Source organism: Henckelia pumila, chromosome 1 (genome assembly GCF_033568475.1).
Source record: "Henckelia pumila isolate YLH828 chromosome 1, ASM3356847v2, whole genome shotgun sequence".
Classification (NCBI taxonomy): domain Eukaryota; kingdom Viridiplantae; phylum Streptophyta; class Magnoliopsida; order Lamiales; family Gesneriaceae; genus Henckelia; species Henckelia pumila.
The window spans coordinates 172,677,598-172,701,636 of NC_133120.1; the positions used below are offsets into that span (position 1 = coordinate 172,677,598).

General features: G+C 37.4%; 2 protein-coding genes across 2 annotated transcripts; both read left to right on the top strand.

Annotated features, from left to right (window-relative positions):
* The first annotated feature begins 21,268 nt into the window (after positions 1–21,268).
* On the top strand, positions 21,269–21,908 carry LOC140874478 (uncharacterized). Its single transcript, XM_073277769.1, has 2 exons — positions 21,269–21,338; positions 21,577–21,908. The coding sequence occupies exons 1-2, from the start codon at positions 21,269–21,271 to the stop codon at positions 21,906–21,908; spliced, it is 402 nt and encodes a 133-aa protein (XP_073133870.1).
* A 660-nt stretch (positions 21,909–22,568) lies between these two features.
* LOC140874479 (uncharacterized mitochondrial protein AtMg00860-like) lies at positions 22,569–23,585 on the top strand. Its single transcript, XM_073277770.1, has 2 exons — positions 22,569–23,080; positions 23,315–23,585. The coding sequence occupies exons 1-2, from the start codon at positions 22,569–22,571 to the stop codon at positions 23,583–23,585; spliced, it is 783 nt and encodes a 260-aa protein (XP_073133871.1).
* Positions 23,586–24,039: the final 454 nt, after the last annotated feature.

The following is a 24,039-nucleotide window of genomic DNA, read 5'->3' on the forward strand; positions in this document are numbered from 1 at the left end:
CAAATTGGAGATATGCCACGAGGAAACCAATCAAGTCAAAGAGACAAAGATCGATCTACTACAACTCAAATATGAGACCTTTGAGATGGAATCCAATGAAGACGTAGATACAATGTTCCGAAGGCTTTCTCAAATCATCAATGAGCTAGCCCAACTTGGAGAAAAATATCCAACCAAGCAAGTGTGGAGGAGAGCTCTACGCGCCCTACCCAAGGAGTGGGATGCCAAGAGAACGTCCATCATTGAATCCAACAAAGGCGACACTGCATCCTATGATCTTGATCAACTTCATGGGACCCTTAAAACCCATGAGTTAGAAGTATCTACAAGGAAAGAATCAAAGAGGGAGGATGAAAAGACCAAGGAAAAGGGGATTGCCTTATCCACCCAAGTCGAAGGAGAAGATGATGATGATATCGCACTCTTCGCAAGAAAGTTCAAAAGATTTATGTGAGGAAACAACTTCAAAAAGAATACGGACAAGGAAGTAACATGCTACAACTGTCAACAACAAGACCACTATGCAAATGAGTGTCCTCTCAAGAAGAAGATTGACAATGGAAAGAAGAAAGCACTCATAGCCACTTGGAGCGATAGCGATGATGACGAGGAGGAAGCTAAAATCTGACTCATGGCTAAGAGTGATGAAATCGTTTCTGATGACAATGATGAGGTAACTTCCTATGATGAATTACTACATGCATATAAACATATGTTTGATATGGCTAAATCACATAGAAAGAAAAATAGAAACCTCAAAAATGAATTAGAAACTAAGGAGCATGAAAACCTAAGATTAAAGGATGACATAGCTCACTTAGAAAAATCATTTGATAAATTCAATGTTAGTAGTAATAAATTGAATAATTTACTAAGCATGCAAAAATGTAGCCTTGATAAAGGTGGAATAGGGTATGGTAAGAAATCTATAGACTTTGCTAGCCTTATTGCTAAAGAAAAAATGAGATCACCCCCTACATGTTCTTACTGCTGTAAAAAAGGTCATGCTGGACATAAATGTAGATATTTGAAATATCAATATGATCAAAAGAGCTATATGAAATGGAGGCCTAAGAGTACTTAACAACTCATCAGTTGACATTATGAGATGATGATCTAAGGGAGTTCATCATAGACCGGTTTAAACTGCCTTGACTTGCGACTGGTCTTCCTGATGAACGCTGCTCTGTCCAAGAAAATAGGTTTTTAAAGAGGCCATAGCCCTACCTACTACTGGGAGCACCCTTGGAAAGTGGCGATGATGTCTCTATGAGAGACTGAACTCTTATAAATCTACTTTGTATTTCTCTTTTCTAACACTGTGGATCCAAAAGAACTAAAGGGTACCAAAATCAATTCTTGCAGGGAAATAGGAAAACTGTTCTCCCTAGCATATGGTATCTAGACAGTGGATGTTCTAGACATATGACGGGGAACAATGAGCTACTCCAATCTGTCAAACCAAAGGAGAAGGGAACTGTCACCTTTGGAGACAACAACAAAGGAGTTATTGAAGGAATCGGCTCAATAGGTATTTCTAAATCCTGCTTGATTGATGATGTACTCCTAGTGAAAGGACTTAAGAATAACCTACTAAGAATAAGTCAATTGTGCGATAGAGGTTATGAAGTCAAATTCACTTCTCAACACTGCACTATATCACTCACATCTGACAAATCCATAAATTTCAAAGGATATAGAAGTGAAAATGTTTACAAGATTTCTTTAAATAATTTATCTTTGACAAATAATAAAATCCTTGTATCCTTGAATGTTGATGACAACATTCTTTGGCATAGACGACTAGGTCATGTTGGTCCTAGTACCATAGAAAAACTTTTTAAACTTGATTTAGTTGTTGGTATGCCAAAACTCAATTTAAAATTAGATTCTGTTTGTGATGCGTGTCAACTTGGCAAACACACAAGGGAATCTTTTAAAACCAAAAATTTTCTATCAACTTCTATGCCCCTTGAACTTCTTCACCTAGATCTATGTGGTCCCTCGAGGAACGCTAGCCTAGGAGGGAAGCTTTATGCATTTGTCATTGTGGATGATTTCTCACGTTACACTTGGACATTGTTTTTAGCTCACAAAAATGATGTCTTTGATTATTTCAAAACTTTTGTCAAACGTGTTGAGAATGAGAAAAATCTTTCAATAAAACAGATCCGTAGTGACCACGCAACTGAATTTCAAAATGAGAGTTTTACAAATTTTTATGAAGAAAAAGGCATCGGTCATAATTTTTCTTGTCCTAGGACTCCTCAACAAAACGGGGTCGTTGAGAGGAAAAATAGGACACTTGTGGAGATCGCGAGGACCATGATATGTGAGCATTCTCTACCAAAATATTTTTGGGCTGAAGCAATGAACACCACCTGTTACATTATCAATCGTGTATCAATAAGGTCAATTCTCAAAAAAACTCCATATGAATTATGGAGAGGGAGAAAGCCTAACATTTCATACTTTCGGGCTTTTGGATCAAAATTACATTAATAATAATGGTAAGGACAACCTTGGCAAATTTGATGTCAAATCCAACAAAAGGTATTTTTCTTGGGTATTCTACTACGAGTAAGACTTTTAGAGTATTAATAAATGCACTTTACTTGTTGAATAATCAATGCATGTTGTATTTGATGAATCTATATCTATAGTTTCTCGCACTAATAATGATGATGTAGAATTACTCGAAGAAGAGATTGCTTCATCAAGCTTAAATGATATAGATGTTTCTGTTGAGGAAACACCACTTCCGGAGGATTGGACGCTTCACAAAGATCATCCTATGGATCTTATCATTGGTAGTCCTTCGAAGGGAGTAACCACTCGCTCTTCATTTAATAATATTTGCAATCATCTTACTTTTATTTCGCATGTTGAACCTAAGTGCATTGATGATGCTTTATTAGATGATTCCTGGATTATTGCTATGCAAGATGAATTGAATGAATTTAAACGTAATGATGTTTGGTACCTTGTTCCTAGGCCGCATGATAGATCTATTATTGGAAATAAATGGGTCTTTAGGAATAAACTTGATGAGCATGGTACTATCACTAGAAATAAAGCTAGGCTAGTAGCGAAAGGATATAGTCAAGAAGAAGGCAGTGATTATGATGAGACATATGCTCCTATTGCCCGACTTGAATCTATTCGCATGTTGCTTGCTTTTGCCTGCTCTAGAAATTTCAAGTTATTTGAAATAGATGTTAAGAGTGCATTCCTGAATGGTGAACTAAAATAGGAAGTTTACATTGAACAACCTGATGGCTTTGTTGATGCTTTATTGCCTGATCATGTGTATAGATTAAACAAAGCTTTGTATGGTTTGAAACAAGCTCCTAGAGTTTGGTATGAAAAACTATCAACTTTCCTTCTCTCAAATGGTATTTCGAGAGGAAAGATTGACATTACTTTATTTACCAAAAATGTCAAAGATGATTTATTAATTGTGCAAATTTATGTTGATGACATAATTTTTGGTTCTACTAACGAAACTCTCTGTCAAGATTTCTCCAAGCTTATGCAGGAACACTTTGAGATGAGTATGATGGGGGAACTTAACTATTTCCTCGGATTGCAAATCAAACAGTGCAAAGATGGATTCTTTGTGAACCAAAGAAAATACATCAAGGAGATTCTAAAGTTTTTTGGGATGGAAAGCACAAAATCATCATCTACACCAATGAGCACAGCAATCAGACTCGACAAGGATGAAAATGGTAAATCTGTAGATCAATCTTCCTTTCGTAGTATTATTGGCTCCTTACTTTATGCTACTGCTAATAGACCGGACATTATGTTTAGTGTTTGCTTGTGTACACGATTTCAATCATGTCCAAAAGAATCACATTTGTTCGCCTTAAAACGCATTTTCAAATATCTTTCAAATACTCCAAATCTCGGCTTGTGGTATTCGAAAAATTCTTTCTTTGATTTAAAAGCGTATTGTGATGCCGACTTTGGTGGATATAAGGTGGACAGGAAAAGCACTAGTGGAACTTGCTTATTTCTAGGAAATTGTTTAGTTTCTTGGTTTTCAAAAAAACAAAATTGTGTTGTGTTGTCAACGATCGAAGCCGAATATATGGTTGCTGGTAGTTTTTGTGCGCAAATTCTTTGGATGAAGCATCAATTGCTCGACTATGGTGTATCTTTTTCAAAAATCCCTATTTTTTGTGACAACACTAGCGCCATATGTCTTACAAAGAATCCGATTCAACATTCGCGCACCAAACATATTGACATTCGTGATCATTTTATTCGTGATCACATCGAACGAAATGAAGTTGTACTTCAATATGTTGACACTAAAAATCAAATTGCCGATATTTTTACAAAACCACTAGATGAAAATACTTTTATTCATTTGCGTGGTGAACTTGGCATGATTGAGTTGTAATCACTTGTGGACAAAAATAAATTAAATGTCATATTAAGGGGGAGCTTAATATTAAATTCGAGCAATTTAATGTTGGATAATACAAATTAATTGTATTTATTCAAAGTTATAAAGCTCACATTTTTTAATGTGAAATTTATGTGTTGCATTTTAGAAATCATATTTCAATTCTCATGTTTTTGCATTTACTTTTTCAGTCTTTTTGATTATCACAAAAAGTGAGAGAATTAGTTTGGTTAAATACTTTAACTAAGGGAGAGAGTTAGTATAGTTAAATGCATGGAGAATAAAATTGGTTATATGATAAACAAATTGTTTTTAACTAACTATTTAATTGAGAGGGAGTTTTTGCATAGTTTTATTTATGCAATTTTATTGTGCAAATTGAAATTATTTATTTAATATTGTACATTTATTTTTCCTATTTAACCAAGTTTTGTGATCATCAAAAAGGGGAAGATTGTTACGCCTTAAACGCATACAAATCTCGTGTTATGAGATTAATGTTTTTAATGCATTAACAAGTCTCATAATATTATGTTTTGATGATTACAAAACTTGGTTAATTGTTACTAACCATTTAAAGTGAGATTTTGCAGATTAGAATTATTGACAAATAAATTCTTGGAAGCTATTTTGAAGCTATAAATGTATTTATGAAGTCTCTTATATTGAATGGATGGAACATTGGTATGTGGATATGAAGAAAAGGACAAGAAGAAGCCAAAGTATGGAGCAACAAATTCCGAAAATTACTGCGAATTTTTTATGCATTGAAATCAGATCTCTACCAATCATAATTCGGATGAGGATGTTTTAAACCAGCTATCCAAATTTGAGAGCAATCCAACGGCTACATTGAGATATATGATTTTTTTTCAAATATGCCCGCCCCGCACAGTACCTACTTCTGCAAGGAGCAAAAAGATGAAGAAGCAAATTAAGAAATTTATTGGCATGTTTGATACATTAGAATCTGGTCTCCACCAGTCATAGTCAGGATCAGGATGTTTTTAAACTTATATCCAAATTTCATATCAATCCAACGGCTAGATATGGAGTTATCATTTTTCCACATACATTGCGCAGTACCTATTTCTGCAGAACATAAAGCAAATGATGAAGAATAAAATTCCGAAAATTACTGGACGTGTTTGAGGGCCCCAAATCAAATCTCCACCAATCCAACTCAAGATCAGGATGTTATAAACCTTATTTCTAAATTTTAGATCAATCCAACGGATGGATTAGGAGATATGAATTTTTAAAATTTGTCGCGCAGAACAAGAAGAGAAAACATGATGAAGCGACTTCCGAAAATTATTGGAAATGCTTGACTGTTCAAATAAAATCTCCACCGTTCGGAATTAAGAACAAGATGTTTTGAAGCTTCAGGAAAAATATCTGATCAATCCAACGGTTAGATTGTGAAATATGAGTTTTCCACAAAATCCGCTCAGTGCTGGGTGAAAGCAGGCAGCGGCGCCGAACACTTTATGTCTACTCCTTGACTTCTCAACACATGCTCCATGCACTCAAATCAGATTCAAATCCTTGACAACTATAAATAGAGGCTTTCCAAGGTCATTTGGAGACATCCCAACTCATCTCTTCTTTCCTTTGCAAGAAATCTTCTCTCTATCAAAGTGTTTGTGTGATATATTCAAATATTTGAGAGTGTTTGTAAAAATAAGTTTGTGAGTTCATTGTGTGACCGGTTAAATCGGTGTGATATAAATCTATTGGCAAGCGTACCAGGTCAAGTAACAGTAAAGTGGGCAGAGAGTCCAAGTATCGATCCCACAGGGACTGTTGTTAATTTCAAGAATTAATTATTTTACTTAATCTAGACAAAATAATAAAAAGCAATTTAATTTAAATAAAATAAGAATATAAAATAAAAACTGCTTAAGAAATAAGAATTAAAATAATTGAAGATAAAAATAATTAAAACGAGACAACCAAGATACACGTAGTTACCGAACAAATCATGTAACATGTAGCCGATTCAGGACTTAGATTTAATCTTAAATTACGGGAATTCTCCTAATTTGTTCAAAGGACTATTTCTAAAACAATCAAACCTATTCAAATATTGACGGATTAATCTTTCATAATTCTAATCAAATTTGAATGCATTAAATATTTATGAAAACGTGAGTGTGTGTCATGTCATTCCATTTTCATGCAACTTCAAAAGAATCTGTCCTAAGAATGCTTATCGACCTATGACAATTCAATGCAAGTATCACAATCCAGCACTCTATCATCTCAACAATCCCAAACAAAAACATGCACTTCTTGAGATTAATTACGTACCTCCGGATTTTGCATCCGGTATTTTTAATAAGCCCCAATAATTACCCGCAAACTTAGTTATAACTAAGATAGGATTCAAATTTCAATACCCTCGTCTATAGCCCGGATGGAGCATCAATCCCATTTAACCCACAAACTTAGCTATGGAACAAAGATTAGGATTTCAATCATTGTCCAAGCCCGGATGGAATTGTTATTTTAAATTTTCAAAATTTTTAACCCCATGATATCCGTATACTTAGTCAAGAACAGAGATTAGGATTTCAATCTCTGCTCGTAACCCGGATGGAGTTAATTTAATTTTCAACAAAAGTTTTTTCAAAAATTTTATAGGTACGCTCAAGATCATACATGCAATGTCTAACTATCAAGAATCCAAAGACACTATCATGATCAACAAACATCGATTGTCGTGCAATGGTCAAACAAACACAAACATCATCAATTACATCGCTACACTACACCAGTCTAACATATGTGCTTAAAACTATTCACGATTCAACCAACAGTTTCTCATGTTCAATAAAAAGCAACATTTTCTCAAAAGAATTTTTTTTCACAAGTCCATCATCATCGGCCCACATTCATCATTCTAATTATTCACACAACACAAACAGAAAACAAAATGATATGAATGATTACGAACTATATGCAATAAAATAGACCAAATGAATGCAAACAACAACACAAACAAAAATAATCTACCCCCCATACTTATCCAAAGCATTGCCCTCAATGATTTAGAACAATGAACCGAATGCAAAACAAACACACAATGAAAACAAAAATAACACTCCCCTGGTTGCGCATTCGTCCTCTTCATCTTCCTCTTCGGCAAAATCTTTTGGGATGACAATAGCAGACGGGATACATTAGTCAGGCACGACAAACTAACATGAGAAAGAACAAAAATCAAATAGAAATAAACAAAAACCAAAAATTAAACTAAAAAATCAAGGAAAAGAATACTGGGTTGCCTCCCAGTAAGCGCTAAGTTTATAGTCTACAGCCCGACTATGCAGAAGCAACCATCAAAGAGCAGCTGCCGCCCATAGTAAGAATCATACGACTCTACGTATGGGTCTTGATTTTCTACGCCCTCAATCTTGGCGTGATATTGACATGGAAAGCTCGTCGGTCCAGCAATAATCAGTATGAATTTTTTCTTTTGGAAGGAGACTCCGAATCTAGGCTGAAACTCATAGAGGATGGAATATGCTGGAGTTGGTGTCAATGGCAAGAAAGAATCTTCTAACGGTGTACATGGAACGACCATTGACGAGGTAAAATATGTAGACTTGTATGTTTCTTCCTCCTCCAAGTCCACTATTGGTTCTTCTTCACAAGAAATTCCTCAAAAATTATTTCTTCATGCGCTGGCTCAGTTACTTCACTCTTTTGGCAGATCTCAAAATTTGGTTCTCTAAGAAGCACAATTTGTTCATCCAAAGACTCAATGACTTGATACAACTTTCTAAAAATTGATTTGTTTCTGTCTGTTGCCGCAAAAGATTCTCCAACTGAGCCACATGATCCTCAAAATACCCTACACACTCTTCTTGACACTCTGGTGGTTGTTTCAAAAAAATTTTAGAGTCGATATCTGGAGGATATTGGTGACTCCAACCCTGCAGTGAAGGATCACAATTCCAATGGTAGTCAAAATCTGCCATATCATTTAACAAGTGCATCGCACTGTTTTTATCTCTGCTGAACAAGTGACTGCCAGTGGCCAAAGCTCCATAATCTATCCAACGTCTTGTTAGCTCATCCAAAGCACCATAAAAAATTTGAACCAGAGTGTAGTTCGAAAAATCATGACATCTAAACCTGTTAGCCAAATCATTGAATCTCCCCCAAGCAGCATAGAAGGGCTCCGAGTATTGTTGGCCAAACCTTGTGAACACCTGTCGATGATCCATCTCCAAGTACCTCACAAGTAATAAAAAAAATAATTAATAATTAAAAATAAAAAAATAATGCAAGAAAAAAAAATGTCTAGTCTCAAGCAAATAATCTATCCTAATATTAACTGAACAGTCCCCGGCAACGGCGCCAAAAACTTGACCGGCTAAATCGGTGTGATATAAATCTACTGGCAAGCGTACCAGGTCAAGTAATAGTAAAGTGGACAGAGAGTCCAAGTATCGATCCCACAGGGACTGTTGTCAATTCTCAAGAATTAATTATTTTACTTAATCTAGACAAAATAATAAAAAGTAATTTAATTTAAATAAAATAAGAATATAAAATAAAAACTGCTTAAGAAATAAGAATTAAAATAACTGAAGATAAAAATAATTAAAACGAGACAACCAAGACACACGTAGGTACTGAACAAATCATGTAACATGTAGCCGATTCAGGACTCAGATTTAATCTTAAATTACGGAAATTCTCCTAATTTGTTCAAAGGACTATTTCTAAAACAATCAAACCTATTCAAATATTTACGGATTAATCTTTCGTAATTCTAATCAAATTTGAATGCATTAAATATTTATGAAAATTCAGTTTACACCCAAACAGCATAATGAAATCGAATTCTATTTCTAGTCGGTTTTAAAATATGATGATTGTCAAAGTGATCAAAATCAATACCTCCTCTATCAACTTGGAATCGATTAACATGCAAGCAAACAGTTGATCAGACTATTCACAAGACAAATATAAATCTGACAATCAATAAAATAAAAAAACTCTGAAAAATCTCAAACAAACATCAAGTTTTCTACATAAATTTTTTCGGCCCAATCATGTCGTCTTGGTTGAAAACAAACTACTCAATAATTATAAACAATAATTCAAAAATAAAAATAAGAAGAAGAAAAGAAAAGAGAAATCTTCTCTCCCAAGCCTTGTAGCCGCCTCCTCTGTGTTGTCTGCGCTCTAGAACTTTGGAACCCCCAAAAATATGTTGTATCTTGTATATATATGGTCCGGAATGCCTACCAGTTAATTTTCTTTCAAAACAAGGATTTTTTGGAACACATATGACCCCGAAACACGCGCGCGCGTGCGGCATAGTCCTCACGCACGCGCAGCACATAATAACAGAGGTCTGGAACTCCGACTCGCGTGCGCGAGCTTGATTCTCGCACGCGCGCAGTACAAAAATTCTGCAGCGAGCGACAAATTTGAAAAATTCATATCTAAAGATCTAGCCGTCGGATCAAGCTAAAATTTAGACAGCAGCTTAAAAGCATCTAGAAATATATTCTGAACGGTGAAGATCGGATTTGAATTTTTCTAAAATGAAATTTGATTTTTTGAATAAAGCTGCTCCGTAATTCACATTTTAAAAGTCCATTTTCCTACAAAATTAACCCGAGGAGTGAAATACACACACATGCACTAAAACACATAAAAATACATAAAAACAATATGACTGCACTCAAAATAGACATAAAAATATCACAAAATAATGCATTCAAAATGCACTTATCATTGTGCTATTGTTGTAAACACTTGAGTGTGAAGCCAAGTGTGTTGTGTGATTGTTGAGGCTATCCTTGGAGCCCTTAAGGCCAAGTGTTCGAGTTGTATCGGCGCGGTGATCATGTTGAGTTTTACGGCTATCCTTGGAGCCATCAAGACCAAGACGTTGAAGTGCTAGTGGATCCTTGGTTAATCGATATTAACCAAGAAGGGGAGACGTAGACGATTTATCGTCGAACTTCTATAAACATATCCTATCTCATTTATCGCTTTATTTATTTTACGCATTTATTTTTTATTTCTTTAAGTCTTCCGCTTGCGTACTTGCATAATAGCTTTAAATTGCTAAAGTTGTCAATAGAACCTAAATCCCCTCCATTAGGTTTTAACACTTTGGTTTGTCTCCTAAATCACCATCCCGATCATACATGTGTGAGTCATTTGCATGATTACCGTTCAAATATTTACATGTACGTCATATTTACATATGCATGCTAAGTCTCATATTCATGAAGGAAAGAAAATATTTTATGAACGAAGTGAGATGGTTGTGACTACATTTATCACGAGTTTGGACGAGTTGAGAGACGTCTTGACTTCCCTTACCAAAATATTCATGTGTATGGACGAGTTAGGAGACGTCTTAGCTTCCCTTACCAAATTCATGGGTTTGGATGATTCAAGAGAAATCTTGGCTTCCTTACCACCCATAGGGCAAGACGAGTTGGGATACATCCTGACTTTCTTGTGGCATAGTGCACTACAGCCATGATCATGATCGAAACCACAGAGTCACAACTCAAGGATCTAAGTTCACAGTTTATTTATGATTTCATTTCAGTTCAGTTTATTATTCCGAAACTGTGTGGGATTAACTTTCCTTTTCTGCATTCTATGACTGTCGTATTTGGATTTTTATCTTGTGTTTATTTTATTTTGATTTGAATTGCTGACTGTGTTAGTTGGGCTTACAATATTTTTAAAGCGAGTCATGGCAATTTTTTTTAAAATTCCGCAAATAATTTATTTATTATTTATTTTTTTTGAGGGATAGAGTCGTCTCAATTGGTATCAGAGTACGGTCTTGGTTTGAACTGTGCCTACTGCTGGTTGCCAAAACTCAAGGGATCTCGCCTCAAAGTCTGTAAGATTTATGTTTCATTTATTGTTATTTGTTCATATTAGTAGCATTAGTTTTCTAAATTATTTGAGCATGTTTAAGTTTAGATAAAATCTTTTTCTTAAGGCATGAAATTTGAATGTGGGAATTTGAACTTGCGTACAGATGGCGCCTCGTCGTGACCTTCGCGCACTGCCACCGCCACCGCCTCCTCCACCACCTCCTCTGCCCCCTCCGCCATTTGATGTTGGAGCCCAGGTGCTAGCTGGCGTGGCTCGTATCTTAGAGCAGCATGCCGAGGCCCCGAGGGCTAGACCTAGTGCGAACTATGAGCAGTTCAGGAAGATGGATCCTAAGGACTTTTCTGGTAATACAGATCTGATGGTAGCGGAGGGCTCGATCCGCTCGCTTGAGGCAATTTTCCGCTACATGGAGTTGGGAGACGGGGACCGAGTTCGCTGTATGACGTTCCTACTCAAGGATGATGCCGCCTTGTGGTTTGAGGGTGTGGAGAAGACTGTTGATGTTACAACCCTGACTTGGGAAGCATTCAAGACCCTCATCTATGAGAAGTACTATACAGCTGAGGTGAGGGCGCAGTTGAAGAAAGAGTTCATGAGTCTCCGGTAGGGAGATCTAACTGTATCCGAGTTTGTGCGCAAATTCGAGAGGGGCTGCCACTTCGTGCCATTGATAGGGAATGATGAGGCGGAGAAGTTGCAGCATTTTGTTGCTTGTCTGAGGCCTACTATTTGTAGGGATGTGATGATGGCTGAGCCCGTGGACTATGCAGTCGCTATCAGGAAGGCTTTACGGTCCAAGCAGTCCTTGAAGGACATTAGTGTCGAGGTTCATAGCAAGAGATATTTTGCTCTTCAAGGTCATCAGCAGCAGCAGGGCAAGAGTCCGTTTACTGGGACGCAGCGACAACAGGGACCCTTTAGACCCCAGGGATAGCAGGCCCCGAGACCCCAGGGACTGAAAGGGTGGGTGCCCGGTTAGCCAACTTGTGGCTAAGGGCTTTTATGACTCTATGTATAAACAATCTTTGTTTAATATAATTTACATTCATTAATGGCATTTTCTTTATATTTCTTCATAATGTTATATTATGATATACTATTGTTGTTTTGATAAAGACCTTGAATATACTATAGTGTAAGTAAGATGAGATAGTGAATAAAGAGAGATCACTATCATGAAACACATCTTATAGTCACTGTATATTCTAAACAGTTCCTAGTCAATTTAGCTGTCCGCAAATAAGGATAAGGATCGCTCGAGATTGAGACTAGCATTTGCGATGCCTAGTACCACGTTTCATTGGTATAGAATATAGAGATGTTCGAAGCATGCAAATGGATATTCATATGATGGATGATCGAACTACCCTATTCGGACTTTCCAAGTTGTTATCATTAATTGAGTGGATAAGTCCGCGGTTTTAGTTGTACACCATTAGTCCTTATTACTTGAAACATCATGGAGACTCTATATGCTAGTACTATACTTTGACTCGTTTACCGACTCTATTGAGGTCATCATGTGTCGGGATTGGGTACAGTTATGACACATATAGGAGTCGATGCTTTGTTGTCAAGGATTTACCACACACTTACGAGTGTGGATATCCTATGCGATCTGAGGAGATATTAGTGTGAAAAATCTCTGGCCAGAGTACTCGATGTGATTTAGGTTACTTGGTTTCCTAGTAGCACATGCGATGTCACTATTTGATCTTCAAGATGCATTGCATAGTTATCGAATCTCGAACGACTCTCGATGTACCAAAGGTTGTTGATTCGATCGGGATATATGGATGAAGGGACCGTACTGTACGCTAACCAAAACCTACTAGTTCTTGCAGGCACTATCAGTGATACCTAGGGAATCATGGGGCGATGTTGCTAGACGCTCTTACCATGATTCGATGGGTAAGTCAGAATTTGTTGTTCCGAGTCACAAGGAGTTGTGAGCCCATGGCTAGCTGTATCCCTGAACCATTGAGGGTTACACAAGTAATGGATTACTAATCTCCGTTGAGATAGTTAAATTTAAAGAGTTAAATTTAATGAAAGAGAAGGTGGACTTCAAAACTAAAGGGAGTGGAATTTCCTAAAATGACATAGGGATGGGCATTTTTGGAAATCACTGAATTCGAATTCAGAAAAATTATCTTGACTTTAAAAGGTGCAGAAATGGTTTATGTGCACATTGGTAAAATTAGTTTATCAATCGGAGTCATGATGAATTTAATATTAATTTCTATAATAACAGGCTTGGCTTGTTGGGCTTAAGTTATGGATAATGGGCCTTAAGAAGTTAGTGTCCTAATAGACATATAACTTAATCCAGTTTAGAAATTATATTTATATATATATATGCATGTGATTTTTGAAAATTTGATTGATTCCAACCTTGGATTTTTCGAAAATCAAACATATTATTCCAAGGGGAATTTTCGAATTCCTCTACTTCTTTTTGAGAGAATTCAGTCTGTGATTTTTATGAAAAATTACATTCTGAATTGACAGATCAAATCTTTTTAATCTCTTCGATAAACATCTGATTGATTTCTAGTGCAATCAATTAGAGGGTTTCATTTTTCTGTTCGTGGACCTAATTCAGGAGTTGATCGAGCAAGTCATCAGTTCCTGGGATTTACAACAAGAGCAGATTTAATCTGTTGGAGTCCATAATCAAGCCATAGCTTGAAGAGGTAAAATATTAATTGTTATTATTATTTTACTTGCATAATTTAATCGTTAGGATTTGATACCCATGATATGGAATCGTTCCATATAAATTTTTTTTTTAAACTTCCGCTGCACCGGGTATCAGATCTATGATCTGAAAACGCGTTCAAACAGTGGTATCAGAGCCAGGTTTCTCTCAGATCAAACGATAAAAATTAATCTATTGTAAAAAATTTTTAGCCTTGGTTTTTGAAACAAAACAAAATTTTAAATTAAAATTTTTGAAGGGAAACACGGGCAGCGATCGTCGCTACCCAGCTCCACGTGGGCAGCCCTGTCCCACGTGGAGGCGTTCCCGGGCAGCCCAAAAAATTAAAATTTGATTTTTAATTAGAATTTTAATTTTTTGAAATGTTAGTTTTTGGTCCGATCGAAAATTGTTTTTGATTGGTCCACAAGGCATCGGGTCAAATTTTTTGAGTCCGAAATTTTTAAAATTGATTTTTGGATAAATTTGAATTTTGAAAAATTTATAAATTTTATCCGTTAAATTAAATTTTATAAAATTAATTATTTTGGTATAATTGATGATAAGATATGATCTTATGTATATATTGGATAAAATTTGACTTTATCTTTTAATTATGTTGCCATTGCATGTTATCCAATGATTTAATTATTGAATTAAATATTGGATAAAGGATGATCGATTGCCATGACCAATTTTGTAGGTGTATGTTAGGAAATTTACATTTGGTTTTTGTTATTGTTGTTGGGTTTTATTAATGGGCTTGGTTTATGGCCCAATTTGATTTGTCATTTGTAATAAAAAGTGGGCCTGGTTTATGGCCCGTTCCCACTCTTAAATATGTATCCCCTACTTGTCATCGAAATTTATTGTAAATTTATTAGACTTAGTGGGAGATAAAGATTTGAAGACAAAGGTGGGCCCAACAGACAATAAAGACCGAAGAAATGTAAATTGGAAGCTCAACGTATTAGGATTTCATTGCATACTTGCATATCACCTAGGATTGGACTTAGACTCGTGATTGGCAACCACGGGTCAATTAGTTTTGGGGTCGATCATCCTAAATATAATATATGATATTATTGTTGTATGCATGTTTAGACTAAATTGCATGAATCCCGCAAGCATACAAATATGATATGATGAGACAATTTTTCAAAATTAAAAATCTCTCATTTTAAATATGATTTAAAATTGATATCAAGATAAACAAAAAGGAATTTAAATATTGTTTAAATATTTCTACCTTCCATCAACGATCAATGTATGAGATGCTACCCGCGGGCACGTTCCGGCTCATATTATTGAGGAGGCTCGTTCGTCGGAAAGCTGTACATTGGATCGACACATGTTGTAAGTTGGGTGGAACTCCCATGGGATTGTCTCATATTATTGGGGATCCACATGGCGACCGTCCATCACAACTTAATATTGATGGGTAATCTTGACATGTCACAATAAACGGCGTCATATTATTGGGCTCTTATTGGACATGAGGTAAATACATGGGGGTTGCTTTGAAAGCAATTGGGCTCTACATTTTGAAAATTATGGTTGGCTGATATTATTCGGGACTATGATTTGTCAATTGGACTCCATGTTTCCACTAAGGAAACTAGTTTCTCGTTTTCACTAGAGGGTAGTGAAATCGTTAAAATAGTGGGAGTGAAATTCATAAAATAAATATTTTATGTCTTAGTAAATTAATTAAGCAATCATCGATAATTATCTGCTTTCATCTCAGTATATCATTATGATGAATCTTCGTAAACCACATGTCTCAATTCTCGAACAAAACAAACTGACTGGCGCAAACTATACGGAATGGTTCCGTAAGTTAAAAGATTGTCCTGAGTTCGGAGAAGATTTTCTACGTGCTAGAAAAGGCTCCTCCGAAAACAGCCCCGACTGATGTAACTTCGGAAAGGTTGGCCGAACTAGAGAAATGGTAGGACCATGATCTCAAGGCCAAATGTTACATGCAAAGATGGACAAATCTAAATAAGTTTGCCATCACTGCAAGAAAACCCGGTTACTGGAAGCGCAACTGCAAAGAATATATATATCGAGTAGTTACGAACTGCTAAGGATATATTTTATAATGAAATAAATGTTTCACTTAATACTACTTCTTGGGTATTGGATACCAGATGTAGATCTCACATTTGCAATGAGTTGCAGATGATGACAAGTAGTAATAGGCTAAGGATGGGTGAGACCCAGTTAAGGCTCGGGAATGATTCCAGAGTTGAATCCAAAGCTATGGGAAACATTTGTTTGATTTTGCAAAACAATTTTAAGCTATATTTTGAGAGAGATGTTTTTTTTTATTTGTGCCAAGATTTCATTAAAACATTATTTCTATTTCTATTCTTGATAGAGAAGCTTTTTCTTGAAATTTTGCGAATGAGATTTGCAATATTTACAAGAATGAATGTTTGATTTGAAATGAACAATTTAAAAACGATATATATAACTTAAAATTAAAAGACGTTCCAATTAATTATGTTGATAAACCGGTAACAACATATAAAAGGAAAAACGATAGTCAAAACCCGGCAAACCTTTGGCATGCTAGGCTAGGTCATATTTCCTCAAGGAGGATGAACAAGCTAGTGGGAGAGGGCATGTTTGATATGTCTGATATTAACTCTCAACCAACTTGTGAGTCCTGCCTAAAAGAAAAAATGACTAAAACTCCTTTCAAAGAAAAACCTGAGCGTAGTCAAAATTTGTTGGATTTGATCCATACAGATGTTTGCGGCCCATTTAGTATTGGTACTAAATTTGGTCACACCTACTTCATTACCTTTACTGATGATTATTCTAGGTATGGGTATTTATATTTAATGAAATATAAGTCTGAATCATTTGAAAAGTTCAAAGAATTCAAGGCTGAAGTAGAAAATAAACTAGGTAAAAGTATTAAAGCACTTCGAATGGATCGAGGTGGAGAATACTTAAGTACCGAGTTTTTTGGGCTATCTAAAAAAGAATGGGATTCTCTCTCAGTGGACTCCTCCTATGACACCTCAGCTAAATGGTGTTTCGGAGCGTCGCAATCGAACATTGTTGGACATGGTTCGATCTATGATTAGCTTCACTGAGCTTCCACCTTCGTTTTGGGGATATGCATTTGAAACGGCGGTATTGTTGTTGAACAATGTCAACACTAAAGCAGTGAAAAAAACTCCATATGAATTATGGACTAGCAAAACTCCTAAGTATTCGTACTTGAGGATTTGAGGATGTCTTGCTTACGTGAAGTGGACAGTGGGAGATAAGTTGGATAGTCGATCCACCTTATGTTATTTTGTAGGGTATCCAAAGAATTCAATCGGATATTATTTCTATCATCCTACAGAAACAAAAGTGTTTGTTTCGAGGAATGCCACCTTCATTGAGAAGGAGTTCTTACTTGATAAGAAAGAAAAGATGATGGACTCGAAGAAATTCGAGAAGAACCCGAGATACAAAATAACTATCCCACACCTCAGGAACCATTAAACGACACGCCTTTTTCTAGAAGATCCGAGAGGACTTCTAGACCTCCTATTTGATATGGTCTACTTCTTGAAGGGGATCAAAATGAACCCGACATTGGATGTGATCCAAGAAACTTCAAGGAAGCAATTTCTAATGCGGATTCGAATTTATGGCTTGAAGCTATGCAGTCGGAAATAGACTCGATGCATACAAACCAAGTTTGGTCTTTAGTAGATCCTCCCGATGGAATTGTTCCAATAGGGTGTAAATGGATCTACAAGAGAAAACTTGGGCGTGATGGTAAGGTACTGACCTACAAGGCACGATTGGTAGAAAAAGGTTATACTCAAAGACAAGGAGTTGACTATGATGAAACCTTTTCACCAGTCGCAATGTTCAAGTCCATAAGAATCCTTATTGCCATAGAAGCTTGGTATGACTATGAGATATGACAAATGGATGTGAAGACTGCATTTCTTAATGGAAACATTAAGGAAGAAATCTATATGATGCAGCCCGAGGGATTCACATCCATGGGAAGCGAGCATAAGATATGCAAGCTTCAGAGATCAATTTATGGTCTCAAACATGCATCAAGAAGTTGGAACCAGAAATTTGATGAAACAATAAAGGATTTTGGTTTCATCAAGAACCCGGAGGAACCATGCGTGTACAAGAAAGCAGTTAAGGATGCTGTGACATTCTTAGTACTTTATGTTGATGACATCCTACTCATTGGGAATGATGTAGGGATGTTGCAGTCAACAAAGATATGGTTATCAGGTAGATTCTCGATGAAGGATTTGGGTGAGGCGTCTTATATTCTAGAAATACAGATCTATAGAGATAGATATAAGAGAATGATAGGACTCACTCAAGCAACCTACATCGACACCATATTGAAAAGGTTTTCTATGGATGAGTCCAAGAGAGGACATCTACCTATGTATCATGGAGTTTCTCTATCCAAGTCTATGTCTCCCAAGACTGACGAAGAGATAGAGAAAATAACACACATACCATATGCATCAGCCATAGGTAGTATTATGTATGGGATGATATCTACCAGACTGGATGTAGCCTTTGCTCTGAGTGTCACGAGAAGATATCAGGCCAATCCCGGTCAAATGCATTGGAAAGCTGTGAAGGATATTCTAAAGTACTTGAGAAGGACTAAGAATATATTCATGATTTATGGAGGAAGAGAATTGAAATTGGAAGGCTATACCGACTCTAGCTTCCAAAGTGACGTAGATGACTCGAAGTCAACCTCTGGATTTGTATTCATGCTCAATGGCGGTGCTGTCTCTTGGAAGAGTTCCAAGCAGGACACCACAGCGGATTCTACCACTGAGGCAGAATACATTGCAGCATCAGCTGCTGCTAAAGAGGCCATTTGGATGAGGAATTTCGTCCAAGAGTTGGGCGTAATTCTTGAAGCTGTTGGTCCAGTCCCGGTGTACTGTGAAAACACTGGTGCCGTTGCTCAGGCAAAGGATGCAAGGTCTCATCAAAGATCCAAACACATACTGAGGAAATACCACATCATCCAGGAGATTGTGGAAAGAGGAGACATCACTGTCGAGAGAGTGGCCTCTGCAGACAATATCGCTGATCCACTTACTAAGCCCTTACCAGGACCATTGTTTGACAAACATCGCGAAGCAATGGGACTACGTAGTATGACTAGTTGGCTTTAGGGCAAGTGGGAGATTGAAAGAGTGGGTGCCCGGTTAGCCAACTTGTGGCTAAGGGCTTTTATGACTCTATGTATAAACAATCTTTGTTTAATATAATTTACATTCATTAATGGCATTTTCTTTATCTTTCTTCATAATGTTATATTGTGATATACTATTATTGTTTTGATAAAGACCTTGAATATACTATAGTGTAAGTAAGATGAGATAGTGAATAAAGAGAGATCACTATCATGAAACACATCTTATAGTCACTGTATATTCTAAACAGTTCCTAGTCAATTGAGCCGTCCGCAAATAAGGATAAGGATCGCTTGAGATTGAGACTAGAATTTGCGATGCCTAGTACCACGTTTCATTGGTATAGAACATAGAGATGTTCGAAGCATGCAAATGGATATTCATATGATAAATGATCGAACTACCCTATTCGTACTTTCCAAATGGTTATCATTAATTGAGTGGATAAGTCCGCGGTTTTGGTTGTATACCATTAGTCCTTATTACTTGAAACATCATGGAGACTCTATATGCTAGTACTGTACTTTGACTCGTTTACCGACTCTATTGAGGTCATCAGGTGTCGAGATTGGGTATAGTTACGACACATATAGGAGTCGATGCCTTGTTTTCAAGGATTCACCACACACTTGCGAGTGTGGATATCCTATGCGATTTGAGGAGATATTAGTGTGACAAATCTCTGGCCAGAGTACTCGATGTGATTTAGGTTACTTGGTTTCCTAGTAGCACATGCGATGTCACTATTTGATCTTCAAGATGCATTGCATAGTTATCGAATCTCGAACGACTCTCGATGTACCAATGGTTGTTGATTCGATCGGGATATATGGATGAAGGGACCGTATTGTACGCTAACCAAAACCTACTGGTTCTTGCAGGCACTATCAGTGATACCTAGGGAATCATGGGGCGATGTTGCTAGACGCTCTTACCATGATTCGATGGGTAAGTCGGAAATTGTTGTTCCGAGTCACAAGGAGTTGTGAGCCCACGGCTAGCTGTATCCCTGAACCATTGAGGGTTACAAAAGTAATGGATTACTAATCCCCGTTGAGATAGTTAAATTTAAAGAGTTAAATTTAATGAAAGAGAAGTTGGACTTCAAAACTAAAGGGAGTGGAATTTCCTAAAATGACATAGAGATGGGCATTTTTGGAAATCACTGAATTCGGATTCAGAAAAATTATCTTGACTTTAAAAGGTGCAGAAATGGTTTCTGTGCACATTGGTGAAATCATTTTATGAATCGGAGTCATGATGAATTTAATATTAATTTCTATAATAACAGGCTTGGCTTGTTGGGCTTAAGTTATGGATCATGGGCCATAAGGAGTTAGTGTCCTAATAGACATATAACTTATTCCAGTCTAGAAATTATATATATGCATGTGATTTTCGAAAATTTGATTGATTCCAACCTTGGATTTTTTGAAAATCACACATATTATTCCAAGGGGAATTTTCGAATTCCTCTACTCCTTTTTGAGAGAATTCAGTCTATGATTTTTATGAAAAATTACATTCTGAATTGACAGATCAAATCTGTTTAATCTCTTCGATAAACATCTGATTGATTTCTAGTGCAATCAATCAGAGGGTTTCAGTTTTCTGTTCGTGGACCTAATTCAGGAGTTGATCGAGCAAGTCATCAGTTCCTGGGATTTACAACAAGAGCAGATTTAATCTGTTGGAGTCCATAATCAAGCCATAGCTTGAAGAGGTAAAATATTAATTGTTATTATTATTTTACTTGCATAATTTAATCGCTAGGATTTGATACCCATGATATGGAATCGTTCCATATAATTTTTTTTTAAACTTCCGCTGCACCGGGTATCAGATCTATGATCTGAAAACGTGTTCCAACAGGGACATCATGCCCAGAGACCTCAGTCCCAGGGACCCGCTCCTCCTAAGACTGGGGAGAAGCCTTATTGCCCAATTTTCAAGCGTGCCCATCATAGGAAGTGTCTGGCAGGTGTCGGGGTCTGTTACCGGTGCAAGAAGCCAGGGCACGTGGTTTCAGATTGTCCATTGCGCATGATGCCGGCTCTGGGGAGAGTCTACGTGATGCAGGCCAAGGAGGCCGATCCTGATACCACGCTCATCACAGGTAATATTTAGAGTATTTAATTAAGGGTGATTTAATTGATTCATTGAAGTAATTTTTGCTTATGAAATTTTCTTATTGGGAATGAGGATTTGTATTATGTTGCATGCTCCTTGTTAGTTGTTATGTGTTAGCATGATTAAGTTTGAATTTGGGAATTCAATGATTTAGAATGAACCTAAGTAGGACTTGTCTTAAATTGCTTTCAATCTTTCCGTGGTTGTAATCACCTTTAATGCAGGTAGAATTTTAGTAGCCGGTGTGGCCACTAGAGCCTTGTTAGAATCGGGGGCTACACATTCTTTTATTTCGGAGACTTTTACCCGCAAGCGGGGTATTGAGTGTGAAGAGTTGTTTGGTGAATTCACAGTGACCATCCCATCAGGGGAAGAGCTTTCCACGAGGAATATAGTGAATAATCTTGAGCTCTTGTTTCAAGGGAAATCAGTGAGTGCAGATCTGATAGTGTTTCCTATGCCTGATTTCAACATGATACTTGGGATGGATAGGATGACGAAGAATGATGTGGTGATTGACTTCCATCAGAGATCAGTGATGGTCAGACCGGAGTGAGAAAGAACCGTTTTGGTTTGAGACTACTAGGGGTTCGAGGAGGACTCAGATTATATCTTTCATGCAAGCTAAGTTGTTGGTGCATGATGGAGGTGAGGCATTCTTAGCCAGTATATCATTGACAGAGTTGCCACCACTTCCAAATATTTTAGATGTGGACGTTGTCAGAGATTTTGAGGATGTGTTTCCGGGCGATGTTGCAGGTATTCCGCCTGATAGAAAAGTCGAGTTCTCTATTGACTTGATACCGGATAATGTGCCAATCTCTAAGGCACCGTATAGATTGGCTCCTACGGAAATGAAAGAACTAAAAGAGCAGATTCAAGATTTGTTTGATAAGGGATTCATACGCCCTAGTTTCTCTTCGTGGGGCGCACCAGTCCTCTTTGTGAAAAAGAAGGACGGAAGTCTAAGGTTGTGCATTGATTACCGAGGGGTGAATGGAGTGACGGTAAAGAACAAATACCCGCTTCCTAGAATTGAGGATCTCTTTGATCAGTTGCAAGAGCCTCTGTATTTTTGAAGATTGATCTTCGTTCCAGCTATCACCAATTGAAGGTGAAGGAGTCATTTGTTCTCAAGACAGAATTTAGGACTCGTTATGGCCACTACGAGTTCCTTGTGATGTCGTTCGGAATGACGAACGCGCCCGCGGTCTTCATGGATCTTATGACCCGCGTGTTCCAGCCGTACTTGGACCAGTTTGTCATTGTTTTCATTGACGATATCCTTATTTACTCGAAGGATAGAAAGGATCATTCGCGGAATTTGAAGACAGTTCTTGAGGTACTCCGAGAGCGAAAGTTGTTTGTTAAGTTTGACAAATGTGAGTTTTGGTTGGAGAGAGTAGCATTCTTGGGCCATATTATTTCCAAGAGTGTAGTGGAAGTGGATCCTTCAAAGGTTCAAGCAGTGAAGAAGTGGTCTGTACCTAGAAACGCATCGGAGATTCGCAGTTTTCTCGGATTGGCCGGTTACTATGGGAAGTTTATCAAGGGCTTTTCATCAATTGTTGTGCCCTTGACAGCATTGACCAAGAAGAATGCCAAGTTTATTTGGAAGCCAGAGTGTCACGAGAGATTTGATGTGTTGAAGGCAGCTCTTACGATGGCACCAGTGTTGGCTATGGCATCAGGAGAGGGAGATTTTGTGGTTTACACTGATGCTTCCAAGTTAGGACTCGGAGCAGTTCTTATGCATCGAGACCGAGTTATTGCTTATGCTTCTAGGAAATTGAAGGAGCATGAGAAGAACTATCCTACTCATGATTTGGATTTAGCAGCAGTGGTGTTCGCTCTCAAGATTTGGAGACACTATCTCTATGGAGAGAAGTGTAAGATATTCACCGACCATAAAAGCCTCAAATACTTCTTCACCCAGAAGGAGTTGAACATGAGGCAATGAAGATGGCTAGAGTTGGTGAAAGACTATGACTGCGACATTAGTTACCATTCGGGTAAGGATAATGTCGTCGCAGATGCAATGAGTAGAAAGACAGCAGTGATTGCCTCTTTGACGGTGTTTAGACCGTTGCAGGATAAGATTCAGAGATTCGGGCTAGAGTTCTATGTCGTGGGTAGAGCTCCTAGATTGTCAGCCTTGTCACTGCAGACTACGTTGTTTGACCGTATCAGAGTTTCTCATGCAGTTGATGAGCAGTTGAGTAAGTGGAGATAGAGAGCTGATGAGAGAGGCAGTGATTTGTATTCAGTAGTAGATGGGATTTTGAGGTTCAGAGGTAGACTTTGGGTGCCCACAGGTGACTCTCTGCAAGTTACTATCATGGCAGAGGCACATACATCACCGTACTCTATCCACCCAGGAAGTACAAAGATGTATCTAGACCTTTAGCAGTTGTATTGGTGGTCGGGCATGAAGCGTGATATCGCCCGATTTGTGTCAGAGTGTTTGACATGCCAGCAGGTCAAAGCAAAACATCAGAAACCTGCAGGATTTTTTAAGACACTCCCTATCCCCGAGTGGAAATGGGAGAATATTACCATGGATTTCGTTGTTGGCTTGCCAAGGACAGTGAGAGATTCGAATGCTATTTGGGTTATTGTCGACCGTCTCACTAAGTCGGCGCACTTTTTGCCAGTAAGGACGAATTTCTCTATGACTCAGTATGCGG